The sequence below is a fragment of the Musa acuminata genome, chromosome BXJ3-3, assembly GCF_036884655.1.
Source record: "Musa acuminata AAA Group cultivar baxijiao chromosome BXJ3-3, Cavendish_Baxijiao_AAA, whole genome shotgun sequence".
NCBI classification, from domain to species: domain Eukaryota; kingdom Viridiplantae; phylum Streptophyta; class Magnoliopsida; order Zingiberales; family Musaceae; genus Musa; species Musa acuminata.
Window position 1 is genome coordinate 32802881 of NC_088351.1, and position 17065 is coordinate 32819945.

The window sequence follows — 17065 nt, forward strand, 5'->3', positions numbered from 1 at the left end:
CCATTAAAATTAAAGCTAAACTTGTAACAATTTGTACTCAAAGAGTCATTCTTCAATCATAAAACAATATATCACATCTCCTTCATTGAATTAGAAATCCTTGTATTTTTTTTTATCATGGTAGGTCCTAAAGATCCCTGATTTCAAGGTATTATATGCTACAACTGTTGGAATGTCCTCTATATCTCACTAACTATTACCATGGCAGGAATGGGGATCTTCAAAACCACCTTCGGTTGGATGGGGATGCTATTTGTAGGGCATGCCCTCATCATTTGAGCTATGTGTCTCCGGTCACATCAAAATCAAGTGAGAGATTCGTTATTGAATGACATGATGTGAGTCATGCATTATTAGATAGACGTACTGATTGATCCCAAAACATTTAAATTTAAATTAATGATAATATATTTATCGAGTTCTTAAATCAATTTAACTCTTCTTTCCATTCGGTGGAAGGCCATGCATGGCATGCGATACAGATCATTGCAGGAGTGATCGTTATGGTACATGCGATGTAAGGTGACGTGATGGCGGCATGGCGCCATCCCCGAGTCCCATTCGCGAGGCCACTAATGGACGCGTCATTGGGAGTCCACTGCAGTCATCCCACACTTGGAAGCAATTCCCACCTCTGTCTTCTCCTCCCCATAAAGAAGAACGCCAATGCGAATGCGCACTTGAAACAAGCGGCGTTCGTTTGCCCACTTCGTCTCTCCCCACCCCCGCCCGCCCCCTTCTGATACTTTCCCCAGGTCCTCCCTCGTCTGCATTTGACCTCCATGGCCAGCGCACCACCAACAGATCCGAGGCCTTCTCTCGCCTTTCGCTTCAGGATAACTTGATCTGCCCCGCCTGTGCCATTGTCGGAGCCCTCCGACTCTCTGTTCCAGTGTAAACTCTGCTGATTTCCTTGTTGTTTCTTTACCCCTTTTACTCTCTCTTTTAATATTGTATGTTTAATGTTCAGCAATTAATATCTTTGGCATGTTCATATACCTGTGTGAGATCAACTTGTGTTATAGTGCTTCTGACATCCCATCTCTTCATCAAGTGTATAGAAGAAAGAAACATATTGGAAGTACATTTCCAGATAATACTTGTATTCACATAAATTGTAATACCTTATTTTAGTCATACTTTGATTGCCTAATAGAATTTGTCTTCCTTTTCTCTGTAATTACTAGTTGTTTGATTTTAATTGGACCTAATCTGACTGCAAACTCTGGATTCTCCATAATTTTCTCTGAAGAAAGGGGGAAAACAAAATGGAAGTCAGCAATTTTTATTGCTAATTTCTCATTGATTTGAAGATTCTATGAGATGGAAAATTGAGAAGAGATTAAATCAAGTATAGTAGTAGCAGAAGCTATAAGTAATAAGCTTATTGATTTCACAGATAACATGCAAAATAGTTATTTTTTCTGCATAGTGATTGATGTCTCTGAGCCTTGCAGCATGTCACTCACTCAAACTCTTTTACTTTGATCATATGTTTTTGGTGCAAAAACCTTCATATTTAGCCAGTAAATCAAGTTTCATTGTCTCTGTTGATGCTCTTCTTTTTTCCTTCTCCCCTGCTGTAGTGCCAATATTTCGAGAGGCAACATATAACAATGAATATTTGTGATCTTCTCTTCATGCATTGTTCAGCCACTTCCATGGTTTCAGGATTCATCTATATATGAAATCTTTTGTTATCCTTTAGATTGTAGAATCAAATCTTTTGCATCTACTGATGAAGAATCACATGTCCAGGTCCTTCTTGTTTCATATGTCCAGGTGAAGAATCACAGCTCTCCTTAATGTTGAAATCAGCCTTTCTCTTCCATTTCTTGGCCACTCTTCTTCTTCTTCTTCTTCTTCTCCTTTCTCTCACTCCCATCTCCTCATCCCTTTCACCGGAATCCAAAGTGCTCCTTGAAATAAAAGGCCAGCTCAATGATCCTATGAACCAACTTGAGAGCTGGAATGAATCTAAATCTCCTTGTGAGTTTGCTGGAGTCCACTGCGACATCGGCACCGGCCATGTAGTCGGAATCTCTCTTCCAAGCATCTCTTTGTCAGGCAACATGTCACCGTCAATCTCTCTTCTACGCAGCTTGGTCACTCTGGAGCTCGGCGGCAACACCATCTCCGGCGTTGTCCCTTTGGCCTTGGCCAACTGCACGAGCCTTCGGGTCCTCAATCTCTCCACGAACAGCTTGAGTGGTTTGCTGCCTGATCTTTCGGCTCTGCGGAACCTGCAAGTTCTTGATCTGTCCACAAATGGCTTCACTGGAGAATTCCCTGCCTGGGTGGGGAAACTGCCCGGCCTGGTTGAGCTCGGCCTGGCGGAGAACGACTTTGATGCCGGAGAGATACCAGAGAGCATTGGCCATCTTAAGAACCTGACATGGCTGTTCTTGGCTCAATGCAATCTTCGAGGGGAAATCCCAGCCTCCATCTACGGGTTGACGAAGCTGGGAACGTTGGACCTCTCTCGCAATCAGATCTCAGGACAAGTATCGAAAGCAATATCCAATCTGAGCAGTCTCTACAAGATCGAGCTCTACCAGAACAACCTAACCGGAGAGATCCCACCCGAGCTTGCCAATCTCACGTTACTACGTGAATTCGATGTCTCCCGCAACCAGCTCACCGGGAAGCTTTCTCCTGAGATCGGCAACCTGAAGGAGCTAACGGTCTTCCATTTATACACAAACAGCTTCTGGGGTGAGCTTTCCCGGGGGTTCGGAAACCTGGAGCACCTCGTCTCCTTCTCCGTCTACGGGAACAACTTCTCCGGGGAGTTCCCATCCGATCTCGGTCGCTTCTCGCCGCTCAACAAGATCGACATATCCGAGAACAGCTTCTCCGGCGACTTCCCTCGGTTCCTGTGCCACAACAAAAAGCTGCAGTACTTGCTTGCTCTCGACAACGATTTCACAGGGCAATTCCCCGGATCATACGCCGAGTGCAAAACGTTGGTGAGGTTTCGGATCAGTCAAAATGGCTTCACAGGGGGGATTACCAGTGGAATCTGGGGATTGCCATCTGCAGTGATCATCGACGTAGCTGACAACGAGTTCATCGGGGGTGTATCTTCTGACATAGCCATGTCAGCTAGCTTAACTCAGTTGTATGTGCAGAACAACCGGTTCTCCTGGGAGCTCCCAGCAGAGCTTGGTGATCTTCCTCAGCTCCAGAAGTTGTTTGCATTCAACAACTCTTTTTCTGGTCGAATTCCGTCTCGATTCGGAGATCTGAAGCAACTGTCATCTCTGCATCTGGAAGATAATGAGCTCACAGGAACAATACCATCAGAACTTGGATTGTGTGACAGCTTGGTGGACCTCAACCTTGCACAGAATTCACTGACTGGTGATGTTCCAGCAACACTAGCTTTGCTGAACTCCCTCAACTCGCTCAATCTTTCGCAAAACCACATCACGGGCTCAATCCCTGATGGTCTACAAGCACTGAAGCTGAGCTCTATTGATCTGTCGGACAACCAGTTATCAGGGAGAATTCCACCAGATCTGCTGCTGATTGCAGGAGACGAAGCATTCTCCGGGAACAAAGAACTCTGCACAGACAGAGCAATGCATACAGAGTTTAGCTTCTGTACTCTGAGCCATAGCCACAAGGATGTAACGCGAAAGCGTATGTATCTCGTGATCACCATAGCATTCGCCATGATCATACTTTTTGCTGGTCTCATCTTTGTGAGTTACCAAAGCTTCGAGCTTGAAGAACAGAATAGGAGAAGAGATTTGGAGGAAGGAAAGGATAAGGATTCGGAATGGATGCTTGAATCTTTCTACCCAACAGAGCTGGTTCCCGAGGAGATCATCAACCTGGATGAAGAGAATCTGATTGCGCGCGGAGGCACCGGTAAAGTGTACCGATTGGATTTGAGCAAGAACAGAGGAACATTTGCTGTGAAGGCTGTTGTTGGTACAAAGGTTGTGACAGCTGAAATCGATATCATGGGCAAGATCAAGCACAGGAACATACTAAAGCTCTTTGCATGCTTGACCGGAAGGGGATCGAGTTATCTAGTCTTCGAGTACATGTCGAATGGGAATCTGTATCAAGCTCTGCGCCGGGAGATCAAGGGTGGGCTGCCGGAGTTGGACTGGAACAAGCGCTACAAGATTGCAGTGGGGGCAGCAAAAGGCATCATGTATCTCCACCATGACTGCTCTCCAGCTATCATCCACAGAGACATAAAGTCGAGCAATATATTGCTGGATGAGGAGTACGAAGCCAGAATTGCCGATTTCGGGATCGCCATCGTTGTGGAAGGATCGGAGTCGAGTTGTTTTGCTGGAACTCATGGTTATATCGCTCCAGGTATGGTTGCATTCGGAATGCAGTTTGATCTTTTGCAGACAAATTGTCTTTGGCTTTAGATTCTGAAACCTTTGAGCTTATGGAATTTGAATGTTTTTCTTGCTTAGAACTTGCATATTGTCCTAAGGTCACCGAGAAGAGCGATGTATACAGCTTCGGAGTAGTCCTACTGGAACTGATTACCGGCCGCGGCCCAACTGATCCCCAGTTCGGAGGACGAGACATAGTGTCTTGGATTTCCAGCCATGTCGATGGCCAAAATCTTGCAGAGGTTTATGATCACAGGGTGCCAAGTTCTGCAGAGGAGGACATGGGGAAGGTGCTCAAGATCGCCATCCTCTGCACCACCAAGCTGCCATCTTGCCGGCCTACCATGAGAGAGGTGGTGAACATGCTGATAGATGCTGATCCATGCTCAGTTGTCAATGGCGTGAGAAGTGTCAGTAAGAACTGCTAGCTTTTTATCTCAGCAGTTCCTTGTGCTGATCTTGATTTAGATATCTCATACATCCATGTGTGCTAAGTTTAGACTTAGATGATGTATCAATAAATCAGGGACTCTTTACACTCATATAATTAGGTTACTTGTATTCCCATGTTATGAAATCTAAATTTTTGTAATTGGTCATATAAATACATATACATATATACCTACATATATGTTATGAACCTGGTTGCTGACTTCCTGACTGCAACCTATTTCTCTAGCATGCCTGAAAGGAGATTAATCATTTCCTTCTTGCTGCAATCCTACACATATAAATCAACCTTAGGAGAAGTCAGAGAAAAGGTTGATAAGAGGTGGTGGAGTGCATCTCAACACCACAAGACTTGCAGACATCCATCTGTTGACTCTTCAGTATTCTACAATTCAAAAGTACAAAACCGCAGAGAACCAAAACATTGACCAAAGAACCAAAAACATAGGGAAATTTTCTTGCATATGGGCACAATGTTCACATTGCATAAATGATGGCAGCTTTACATTTTAAGCAAATGCATATTTAGTAGCAAAGGCTGCACTTACACATACAAACATCCAACTTGATGCAGCTACCGGATGACAGCAGGTAGGCGATGAGACATGATAAAACATAGCACAAGCGGTAAGTTACATGACTCGGGAGCTTATTTGTCACTGGTCATTATGCAGTAGTAAACCTGTATGAGGAATAAGAAAGAGCCGCGTAGCTCCAGCTACTATGAATTAATTCAGCCTTAGCTTGTTCCCCTGCAGCTCCAAGGGCCACATGCAACGGATAGAAATGGTCCGGCCATGGGTGTGCCTTTCTTGCATTGGGTGCCTTCTCCTCGTAGTTGTTCACATCATCATGTCTACCAAAATTGTGAAGCAATGATGACAATTAAATCAAATCATCTAAACTTGAATAGCTTTTTTGATAGCAATTCATATGGTTAATATCTTCTAAAAGCTAAATAAAACATCATTGGATCATGGGTGGTAGTGCCCCTTACCTCCCGTTTATCAGTGATTCTGTGAGCCATGTATCAAAGTCCAGAGCCCATTTTTCGACATTCTGGCTCTCCCGATTCAGGATTCTCAAGTTGTGAGTAGCACTTCCGGATCCAATTATAAGTACTCCCTCGTCCCTAAGAGGGGCCAGTGCCTTCCCCATGTTGTAATGGTATGTAGCGTCCTTGTTTGTCTGTACTGAAAGCTGGCACACAGGTATGTCTGCCTCTGGATACATGAGCATCAACGGAACCCATGCACCATGGTCGAGACCGCGAGTCCTGTCCTCTTTTACTTGGCCGAAGCCAGCATTCTGTAGCAGTTCCCTCACTCTCTTTGCCAGGTTCGGTGCACCCGGTGCAGGGTATTTAAGCTGCCATCACAGTATAATTTGGTGAGTTAGGCATCTGCATGTTTACTTTTGGTCAAGAACATCACAGAGAAGCAAGCTATGCAGTATTGTAGCATTTTGCATCCATCACAAGTGTAGATGCAAATCCATGCTCATTTAGCATGATCATACTTTTGTTACTGTGAAAATACATGATTATATGCCATAGAAAAGCTCAATAATGATTGAACAGTATAAATAATTATTTGTATCCTCCACTCATCTTGCAACTTGAAGAACAACTATTTCCCTGTATGATCAAACATGTGGCAAGGACTCCCATGTCGCATTACTTTCCTCAGGATGTGTATAATGTAGGATAAACATCTAAATAAGGTCCCATCCAAAACTCCTTTTCATTCCTTTTTTTGGGCAAATATTCATGCCAAACTTTGCAATCTAATGTTAAGATGCGGCTAAATCTCAAGACTTTCCTCTATGACTTCATATATCTATTCTTGATTGTTTGAATTGCTTGGATAACAGAATAGTGCAGATACAAGAACTACATAGTGATCACAAAATAAAATGAAATAAAACTTAAGTAAGAAAGGTATAATCAATCTGTGCCAAGCACTAAACAAAGATCAAGTATTACTAATTAATTAACAGAACCAAAAGAACATCTTAAGAATTTTACTTGTTTTTCAACTATCTTCTACACAAGTAGCAAGCATGTTGATCTAGTATCTAAAATTATGACCAACTCAAATAATTTCCTTAACAAAAGTTCTGGTTTTGGTTTTTAAAAAAAGTAATTTTGACCACACACCTTAATCATTAATGATCAAGAAACAATTGACCACAGAGAATAAGTAGGGGAAAAGAACTCCTTTAAGTGGCTCCTGGTAGAGTCAAAAATCTAAGTATTTCCTGTGCTTTACTTTATTCAACGGTGTATCATAGGTCTCATCGTCTTGCTGATTCGATCATTTTGGAATTCATAGTATCAGGCCAATAAATTGATATGTTTTTATAACAGCAGCCACCAAATGCGGCAATCTCTTGCATGTTATAACACAGGCTTAACATCAAACAACAACAAAATCAATTCTTTTTAAAGGAAAATAAAAGATAATCTAAGACCCCTTTCGGATTGTCACAAAAGAAGAACAAACTTTAGCGATTCCATCTGATAAACAAAGAAGAATCAACCAGAGACAGAGAGCGACAAGGACGGAAGAGGATTAAACCTTGTACATGGGCTTGGGGAAGCCGTAGAAGTCGTAGATGGTGTCGTTGTGGCCGTTGATGACATTCACGGTGGGAGAATCGGTCTCCCAGTGGCCGGAGATGATGAGGATTGCCTTGGGCACCGCCTGGAACACCTTGGACCGCCACGACTTCAGGAACCACCTCGCCGGCAAGCTCTCGTCGATCGACAGCGTCGGCGACCCGTGCGACAAGAAGAACGTGTCCATCTCTTTCCCTCTGATCGATCGAATTCGACAGCGAACAAAGCTCCAACCCAACGAAACCCGCGGCTTTACGAAACAACGTAAGGCAAACCTATTCCTGGCAAGAAAACGATGGCCGGGCGAGCCCTCTTTTATAAGGTCGAGGAGGCGATCGTCTCACGCACCTGCCCGCTGATTGGACGAACCGATCGCCAAAATGCGGGACCCACACGTAGTAGGTCGGTCCGAACGCGTTTGGACGATACGTAGATCAGGACCGTCAGTTTGATTTGGTGGGAGTTATTTCCTGGCTAAAAATAGGATATAAAATATTTTAAATTAATTTAATGACTCAGTCAATTGAATTCGTCATTGATAACGTCATACAAAAGTATTAAATGGAAAAGACATTAGATATCGTACACGTCAGCTTTTGACCTTCTAGAACACAACCCCATGACCCAACGTGTTCTAGAGTCTTCTTTCATTTTTGTTTTTTTTTTCTTTTGACAAATAATGGGTTAGAAAATTAGGCATACGATGTGAAAAAGAAATTAGAAATAAAAAAGAAATTTGACGATCAAGTATGATATATAGATAAGATAATATTCATGACCTTTGCCTCCTCCTCACCCCCTCCTACCTTTGGGTCGCCCTTGTCATCTCTTTGTTCCCCCAAATGTCTCTAGATTTGGCCTATCAATAATAGTCCCTCCCTTCCATCTTCGAGCTGGAGCAGTATGTTGTCACCCTTGGCTCCCTCTTCTAACATGTTTTCTCCTCTTGCTTCATCACTCTTCCCTGCAATCAAATCGTGCTCTCCTTCCAATCCTTTTATTCCTTCCTCTCCCTCCTCTGTTCGAGGTTACCACAAGGCGAAACGATAGTGTAACTCCTCATGTTTCTCGACAACTGGGCTTATCAAGGATTCAGTCCAAGAAGCGCAAGGCGGCTTCATCTTTGATGATGGTGAACTCGAGTGGGCTATGATATATTACGAGAAAGAAGGCTCTAAGGAGGCACCGTTCTTAAGAAAATATAAAAAATATAAAAAATATTTATATTAATAATTCTTTTCACTATCTATAGTTTTATTTTAATTTTTTTCAAATACTCTATAAATGAATATAAATGTTTTCAATTTATAACTTAATTTTAACTGACTCTTTCGGCTATTGAGCTTAACTGATAAGGATTTTGATAGTCTATCATAAAGTTTTAAATTTGAATCTCATCTTCATCATTATTCTTTATAAAAAGATTATTTATTTCATTTTAACTTTTTTTTCTTCTTTTTTTCCTAATTATCGGAGAATATTTCATAGCTAGTAACACAAAATGATAGAAAAAAAGATAATCAAATAGTGAATGTCAAATAAGAGAAGGTGAGAAATATTTTTTATATTTGTTAGACAATTTAATATTTTTAGGATTTAAAATATCACGCTATATGTTTAGAGAATTACATTTCGGATATTTTTACGATAACCCGAAATATGTCATATTTAGCATAGTCTGTATCAATCCAAAAATATCACATTCTGAGTATGTGTATAATTATCTAGACTATTATCTTTCGAACATTAATACAAAACTCAAAATATTACATATTCTAGATCAATTCAAAAAAATTTAAAATATAATCCTTTTTTAATAGTCTTATATGGAGACTCAAAAGGTATGATAATATCACACAACCTTGTTACAAAAAAATGATCAATAGGATCCAACATAAATACTTGTGATTTTGGAAGGATTAAGAAGAACAATAATCTAAGATTGGAGGAACAGATTGTAATCCTTAGTTTTAATATAATATTTCCTTTTCTTTCCTGAGATAATAAAAATCCAACTACATCCAACAATGGCAGTTAAGCCATCAGCACCTCCAATGATATACAACCTGATGATAACTTGATGCTGCAGACACCAACACAGCAAAAAGCAGCTACAACAAGTCACATCGGCAATTGCATTCTTATCTCTTCGGAGCTTCAAAGGTTAATCTGATGATTGTTTCACATCAGCTAACACATGTACAAGATAATTACAGTACAGAAATGATTGTTTCACATCAGCTTCAAAGGCAACATGACATTGGTTCATATTTACACTAGACTTGACTGTGGTTAGAGAAGCTTCTCTCATGATGATGGCTGCCACAGTGGGTACTGTTGTTGGCCAGCATAGGTTAGAAAGACCAAACTCCATATGCAATAGACACCCCCTCACAGACTCATTCTTATCATCAGAACATTGCTGAACACATAATTTAATGGCATTGCTTGCTTGCACACCAAGTAGCAGATGATGATCACATTACATCATGATGTGTCATGCAACTCATGTAGCATGTAGTTTCAAGATTTCAAGTGTGAACATGTTGGATTCTTCTCCATCACAGATGGACAAAATGATTACATATATACAAACATTTATATTTCATTACCAATACTCTTCAATTTATGAGACAGTGACTTCCATATTTGTCATGATTATTCCTTGCTGTTGATACCCAATTATTCCAGGCATACAAACAAAGTGATCTGATACCAAAGAAGGGGCATAGCCAACTCTACTGGATTTTTCTCTTGGAAGATGGACAGTGATGTACTGGTGGAAAGTCAACTCCATACAGTGAAACAGGGCACCCCTTCCACAGCAAATCTATCAGTTGCTTCCCTCTCCAAATCTATATGGCTAAGCAGGGTTGTGGTTTGCCAATGTTTATGTGCATCATACTTCTGTAGCTGTCTTCAGGATGCGCTGCCTGGTTTGATCATAAGAGAAAAAGAACTCAACCTTGATGGTGTTTGCAGGATAAGATCACCTGCAAGTGAGAGGAGTGATGGAGAACAGGCATCTGCGTGATGTCACGATGTTTTGATTGTTGTAATTTAGATGATTGATTGAACTTGTCTCGAGGCTTTCCAATGATGAATTCAGTCATCAGCAGGATGGGGGAAGAAATGAAATTTATTGGCGTATTTGTTTTTCTAAAGAAAGAACAGGTGTGCCCTGATAATCTACTTTAATGCAACTGGTAATTATCTGTGGACAGTGTTGTTTTGCATGCACGACATGCTTTCTTTGTTGAAGCTTGGATGGGCGTTTGATGGAGAAGACAACATTAGATTACTCCTCACAGGGACTCAGCTTTTGTATGAGCTTGTTCTATAGATTACTGCCATAAACAATTTGCGTAGGTCAGAGGGCAAATGACGACGGCCATGGCGCCATGGGGATTCCAGTCCATGTCCTCCCTCGTTGACCTTGCTCAAGCGGGATTTCAACTTCTCACCCAGGGGATATATGACACAGGGGAGGAGGAGCGGTGGTGGTCCATTGGGGAATGGAGCAGAGCAAGAGGAACGCGGGGTTGGAGATGAGGAAGGGTGAAGGGGAAGAAGATGGGAGACGGGGATGGTCGGATGTGAGGCTGGCAATGGAGGAGCTCTCCTTGTTCAAGACCGAGGAGAAGAAGGTGTCCACCTTGGCCTTGCTTGGTGCCTCCAATCTGCTCCTCCATGTCCTTGGTTTGCTTCCTTCTCCTCCTCTCCCTCCTCGTTTATCCTGTTCGTTCTTTGAGTTTACTAGGCTGGAAGTCTTGATCTCTTCTTCTCCAGCTATATGGATTCCAAGAAGATAGAGAAGTATATGTAGTCAGGTACAGCTTAATTTAAGAGACAGCAGACTGGATGTTGTCTCCTCAGGATGCACATGGGTTCAGCATTTGAAGCTGAAGCCTTGGAGAGACAAATAATTGGAAACTTGTGGGCCATGGCTATTCTCTGGTCTTTCTTTGGCAGACATGACTACTATTGTTTGGTTGTTGTTGTTGTTGTTGTGTGTGAGAGGGGGAGCAAAAGAGATGATGGTGTCTCATGATTTCATTTCAGAAGGTAGTAGAAAGGAGGAAGAGAAGAAGAAGAAGAAGAAGAAGAAGAAGAAGAAGAAGAATGAAAGAGCAACAAGGCATGAAGCTACATCAGTGAGTTTGGAGCTTTTCCAAGAGCCACGAATAATGTCAAGGGGTTAAGAGATGGTTATGGTTGCTGCAATCTTAAATGTGCTTTGGATCCATTTTATTAGTGCCATCTTGTGGATCTCTTGATTCTTCAATAGTTCTTGCTTTCGATTTTTATAGAGACTTGATGATTGTGTGCTTTTTTGTGTATCAGCTTAGTCTAGGCAAGAAAAATAGGAGCTCTATGAGCTAATGATGGGTTACTCAACTTTGTTAGAGAATGACAGCTTGCTTTTCTGTCCTCATTTTCATTTCCTTCTCCTTGGTATATGAAAAAGAATCAATTCATCGAACACTTGGATTGATGAAAACGTTATTCGCCTTGTAACATTTCAAGAATTTTATCTGTCATTTTAAGATGTGTATCTTTTGTCTCTTATTCAGATACTTTCTTTGATTTCACAGATAAGATTGGACCAACACTTCTGGTGCTAAGGCAAGACATACAACAAAATATCGAGGTAAACCTGCGACAACACGATTCTTTCAGCCATTTCTAATATGCAAATTTCACAGATGAAGAGTCTTTTTCTTTTCAGATTTTATACTTTGATTGTCATTTTTCTCCGTCAACTTTTCTTTCGGCGGATTTCCTTGGTTGTATTACAAATACTCTAGCATCTGTTAGCAATCTGGAAGCTAGGTTTCAGAATCCAACATAATTCAAGTTGCTCTGGATGTAATTTGGTAGAGAAAATATGTTACTTGTCAGCATCACAAAATAATCAGATCAGAGATTAAAATTTTGCCTTGATGAAGCTTTCTGAAACTTTTAAATGAAGTTCTCAGAAATTTGATTTATTGTTCTCTTCTCTTAAAAAGAATTAACGGGGCCAGAGTCTCATGTTCTCAAAAATCAAATCCTTGGCATGCTTCTCAGATGAAAAGGAGAATGTGATTAATCCAGTGGCACATTAGCCAGATGTTTCTGATACATATGTATTCATACTAGCACCAATTCTTGTAATGAAATTTGTCATGAAATAAATTATGGAAGTCGACCTGATCAAGTGACTTCCAAAAGATGCATTTGCCTATTTTCATAGATAGTTCCATTGAACTACCATCAACTCTTCTTATATGATCCTCATCATAAAGAATCACATCTCAATTAAGATGCATTCTTTTTCTGTAATCAGCTGACTCTGTTACTTCTTTGTACTGTTCTGTGCCAATCAAACACTTGCCATGCTGGTAATGTGCTGGCACAGCAATATAATGTTGTGCCAAGAACAAGCAAACATGTAGTTGGGGCAAGTGCTAAGGGTTTGGCCAACCAGCTGAACTGGCACGGGGCTGTGCCGTGACAAAAAACTACATTTTTCATGATGCTGTAAATTATACAGTGTCAGATATGATCTTAGCTAGAACACATGACTAAATAGTTTCAATTGTTCAGAGGGTGGAAGAAATGTACATGTTAAATCCAAATCTATATTCAAGTTTGGTAGAGATGGTGAAGAAAGAGGTGGACCAAAGGAGTTCAAGAAACAAGGACAGCTGTTCCAGAGCTATATTATGGCTTGCTAGGTACACAAGTACACTTCCTTTTACCGATTCGCAAGTCTCATGCCAAACCTCATTAACTACATAAATGAACTCGGAGATGATAATTTTTGTGAGGAAAAAAAATGAAATTCTAATTAATTTTTGCTGTATTTCTGTCTATATTCTCAAACAGGTCGATAACTTTCAGTGTAACTTTGTTCCAAGAGTTAGATAAAAACCCTGAGTGGAGCCTTGCACAAGTGGTGGAAGAAACATACACTGATACGCTGAAGCCATGGCATGGTTGGGTTGCCTCAACTGCTTACAAGGTACTCACCACAGCTCACTGAAATCTTTCTTTCTGGTTACAGATTCTTCTTGCAACTTTAATCTTATAGCTTTTCTCTAATAATAACTTACTAGTCCACAGATTGCCCTCTTAATTACAGGGAAGATGTTTGAGTAGAGATTCAAGCATTCATTACATTACAATTGCTGCTTTACTCTTTAAATCAACTACTGAAGTTTGTAGTTATGAATCTAGCAAAATCATGATAGAAAATGTATTTATAGAACAATTTCTAGCTAAAGTGAGTCAAATTTCTGTCAGATCAGCTGAAAAATAACTGGGGGAATTATAATTCTTCTTCTTGAGATCATGCTAAGCAAAGTTGTGAATGAGTAGGTAGCTATCAAGCTGGTTCCAGAGAGAGAGATCTTCATCGGATTGCTGATGGGCCAAGAGCAAGATTATGATGCCCTGAAAGAAGACATCAAGATTTATGTCTCAGCAATCCATCCTCTATTAGATGAAACCTATGCCCTTTTGGTGAGTAGGATCTTTTTGTGTTGGTAAATTGTGTTGTTTATATATATAGGTGGATTCACTACAGTCTGATTTCTGCTGAATTGTTGCAGAGGACACACAAGTTGGATACATTGAAGTCTCCCTAATCATTGATGTGCATTTATGTATATGATGTAAGAACAAACTGTAAAATACTACTCACACTGTACATTATCACTTGCTTAAAAAGAATGTAATCTGATCTCTTCTCACTCATGAAGTTAAAGGTTTCTCTCTGCTGTTGCTAATATACTGTAAAAGACCAATCAATGATTGTTGTATAGACACCAAGCTGGTGTAGAAATAACAAGGATGATGCATACTCATCACAATGATAGCCATGGTTGATATGATGCAGAATCACTGCTAAGAATCCATCTACCCTTTCTTTCTTATTGAGACACATGATCTGAAGGTGAGAACAAATGTAAGGGATTACATAAGGTAGAAATAAGCAAGTATGAATTGGTTCCATTAAATAAATTCTTAAATAATAAGTACAGATTGAGTTTATATGTCATTCAACTCTTTCAATTCTTAGAAATGAGAAACTATTCTTAGTTCTCTCTCAATCTTCATTTCATATACAAATATTTTGTAACAATTCAAGCTCTCAAAAATATTTGACTGATTAGATCAAATAAAAATTTTACATACAAATGTATTATAATGAAAACATACTTTAAAATTTGAACCTTCTTATTTATATTTGTTGATTTGTATCGCATTACTACTTTATATTTCATATTTTTTTCACTTCTGAGTAGGATAATTCTCCACTCCACTAAAAAAAAATCTAAATTGTTACAACCTATAATTATAAAAAAAAAATAGAATAATTATAAAAAAAAATTAATCAAAAATAAAAACTATCCTATAATTTTTTAAGGATAATTCTCCACTCCAAGTCAATTATCCTATAATTATAAAAAATTATAGGATAATTGACTTATTAACTCAATTGAACTTAAACAATTAATCAAAAATATTTAAGTTCAAATTAAACATATTACTTATAATGCTAATCCAAGGCACATATTTCAAATATGATCAGTACAACTTGCATATATATATATATATATACTCTCTCTCTCTCTCTTCTAATGGTGCATGACATAGACGTCGTACTCCACCACTGCGTTGCCGGTGGCCACGTCGAGATCGTGGGTCTTGGCGAGGGCGTAGCCGCGGGCCAGCCGGAACTTGCCGCTCCCCCCGACGACCGGCATCTCTCTCACCGCCGACAACACGGAGTTGCGGCCGAGCACCGCGAGCGTGCTGCCGTTGTACTCTCCGTCGACGAAGGCCAGGGTCATGGCTACCAGCAGGTGCCCGGGCTCGTCCCGCGACGCCAGACCGTACACACCCTGCGCCCGCCCCAGCAGCTTCGACCCCGAGTCCGGCCCCTCCGTCAGGAGGTCGTCCATCATCACCAGGGCGCCGAAGGCCGCCGGGGAATTGTTGGTGACGGAGGCTTGCGCGATGCGCACGGCGGTGGGATTGGGGCCGGTCACGATGTCGTGGAAGAAGAAGTGCAGGTGCGTGGTGGTCTCGTTGCCGAGCTCGAAGGCGGGGTCTTCTGCAAGAGATGGACACAGAAGCATGAGGAGGATTAGCAGGATGGAGAGGAACGCAGAGATATGACGCGGTGTTGAGCCCATTCTGAGAACACTATGAGGCAGTGATCGAGCTTAGGGTATATATGGTGGATTTAGTGGGTAGAGGCAGCCAGGAAATTAGTGTCTTGGTGAACAAAGTCACCAAAGCAGTGAACAGAAGGACGAATGTTAGCAGGTGCAACACATTAGGGTAACTTTCATGAAGAGCACGAATTTTGATGCGTAAATATATAAGATGGCTTCTGCATTTGGTGCTCTCTTTCGTGACGTACACAGTGGGTTTGGTCACCAGCCGCGGAAATGAGAATGAGAAGCTATGAGATTGATGGTGTGTATATAAGAAAGGGAGACTATTCTTAGGGTTGATAGTGGCTGAAAGAGCCATGCATTTTAAGCATTCCATTATTTTTTTATTATTCAAAAAAAGAATAAATTAAAAAGGCAAGAAAACAACATTAAAAGCATTCTATTGTTTGATTTTGTACTATATATTTGATCTAAAAAACTTAGGCATAATGCATTGTAGTCAATTATTATAATTAATTATTAGCATAATGATGCATGTGAAAACATAAATTGATATTGTAACTGATGGATTGTTGGCTCATTTGATGGCTCCAACTCATGGATGGATGAGCCTAAATCAACTCATTGGAAGGTTGCTAAAAACATTTATGTGTTACATCTCTTGGAAGCTTAAATCTCTTTCTATTCAAGTTTTTATAATTTTAAACTTTTTAGATTTTTTTATAATGAGTTGGATGATAGAAGGAATATATTCCGATTTATGTTATATATGAGAAATATTACAATCACTTATATATTCAAAAAATAATTAATTATGATATTATCAACTTGTGAAGCCGAATATAATACGACATGCACGTATGTTTGTCATACTATATGATTAAGAAGTTTGTTAGAAAAGATGCATATCAAACAAAAAACAATACAAATTTATATGATAACAAATTTATCATATAAACCATTGGAGTTTACCTATTTATCAAGTTCAAGTCACTTCTTGATAGGATGGATGAAAGAAAAATTAAGCTTATGGGGGTGTATTGAGATTAAGCTTAATTTAGTTAAATATAGTCTTACCTGATCATCTTAGATAAGGAAAGACTTTGATATCATGAAAATGATATGAATCTTTTGAAAAGATGAAAAATATCTTAAATATTTAAAAAACATATAAAATCCTCTTGGAAGATATTGTAATTCCTCATAACTTGGCATGTATAGAAGGTTGTCAACATGTCTTATAAAGAGAAGATATATCATATAAAAAATTGAGAGAATCCTCAACCTTTATCTTTCATAAATACAATCTTATACTGTATCTTCTATCAATAAATGAGATGATATCATTGTGAGTGCATGATGGAACATTTGAACCCAAACAAAATTAGATTTTTATCTTTTTCCTCAATCATTTTCTCTCAACAACTCTCTCTCATTTCTAACATCCACATTATCTT

The 17065-nt window shown here is 39.9% G+C and overlaps 4 protein-coding genes across 5 annotated transcripts; 2 read left to right on the forward strand and 2 right to left on the reverse strand.

Moving 5' to 3' along the window:
- Nucleotides 1-635: 635 nt before the first annotated feature.
- LOC135634078 (receptor protein-tyrosine kinase CEPR2-like) lies at nucleotides 636-4959 on the forward strand. 2 transcript variants are annotated; one of them, XM_065144260.1, is made up of 3 exons: nucleotides 636-894; nucleotides 1783-4338; nucleotides 4446-4959. In XM_065144260.1, the coding sequence occupies exons 2-3, from the start codon at nucleotides 1806-1808 to the stop codon at nucleotides 4793-4795; spliced, it is 2883 nt and encodes a 960-aa protein (XP_065000332.1). In that variant the 5' UTR covers nucleotides 636-894; nucleotides 1783-1805; the 3' UTR covers nucleotides 4796-4959. The 2 variants fall into 2 exon arrangements, with proteins under 2 accessions (XP_065000332.1, XP_065000331.1); XM_065144259.1 differs by having other exon boundaries at nucleotides 638-894; nucleotides 1759-4338.
- Nucleotides 4960-5250: 291 nt separating this feature from the next.
- LOC135634079 (extradiol ring-cleavage dioxygenase-like) lies at nucleotides 5251-7735 on the reverse strand. The gene is made up of 3 exons (XM_065144261.1): nucleotides 7397-7735; nucleotides 5815-6185; nucleotides 5251-5673 (listed from the first exon to the last, which is right to left on the reverse strand). Exons 1-3 carry the CDS (start codon nucleotides 7622-7624, stop codon nucleotides 5484-5486), a joined length of 789 nt encoding a protein of 262 aa, XP_065000333.1. The 5' UTR covers nucleotides 7625-7735; the 3' UTR covers nucleotides 5251-5483.
- Nucleotides 7736-10317: 2582 nt separating this feature from the next.
- LOC135632648 (glycolipid transfer protein 3-like) lies at nucleotides 10318-14178 on the forward strand. The gene is made up of 6 exons (XM_065141290.1): nucleotides 10318-11136; nucleotides 12033-12088; nucleotides 13027-13157; nucleotides 13309-13444; nucleotides 13801-13944; nucleotides 14034-14178. The coding sequence occupies exons 1-6, from the start codon at nucleotides 10953-10955 to the stop codon at nucleotides 14067-14069; spliced, it is 687 nt and encodes a 228-aa protein (XP_064997362.1). The 5' UTR covers nucleotides 10318-10952; the 3' UTR covers nucleotides 14070-14178.
- Nucleotides 14179-14994: 816 nt separating this feature from the next.
- LOC135632802 (dirigent protein 23-like) lies at nucleotides 14995-15648 on the reverse strand. The gene has a single exon (XM_065141586.1). The coding sequence runs from the start codon at nucleotides 15621-15623 to the stop codon at nucleotides 15063-15065; it is 561 nt and encodes a 186-aa protein (XP_064997658.1). The 5' UTR covers nucleotides 15624-15648; the 3' UTR covers nucleotides 14995-15062.
- Nucleotides 15649-17065: the final 1417 nt, after the last annotated feature.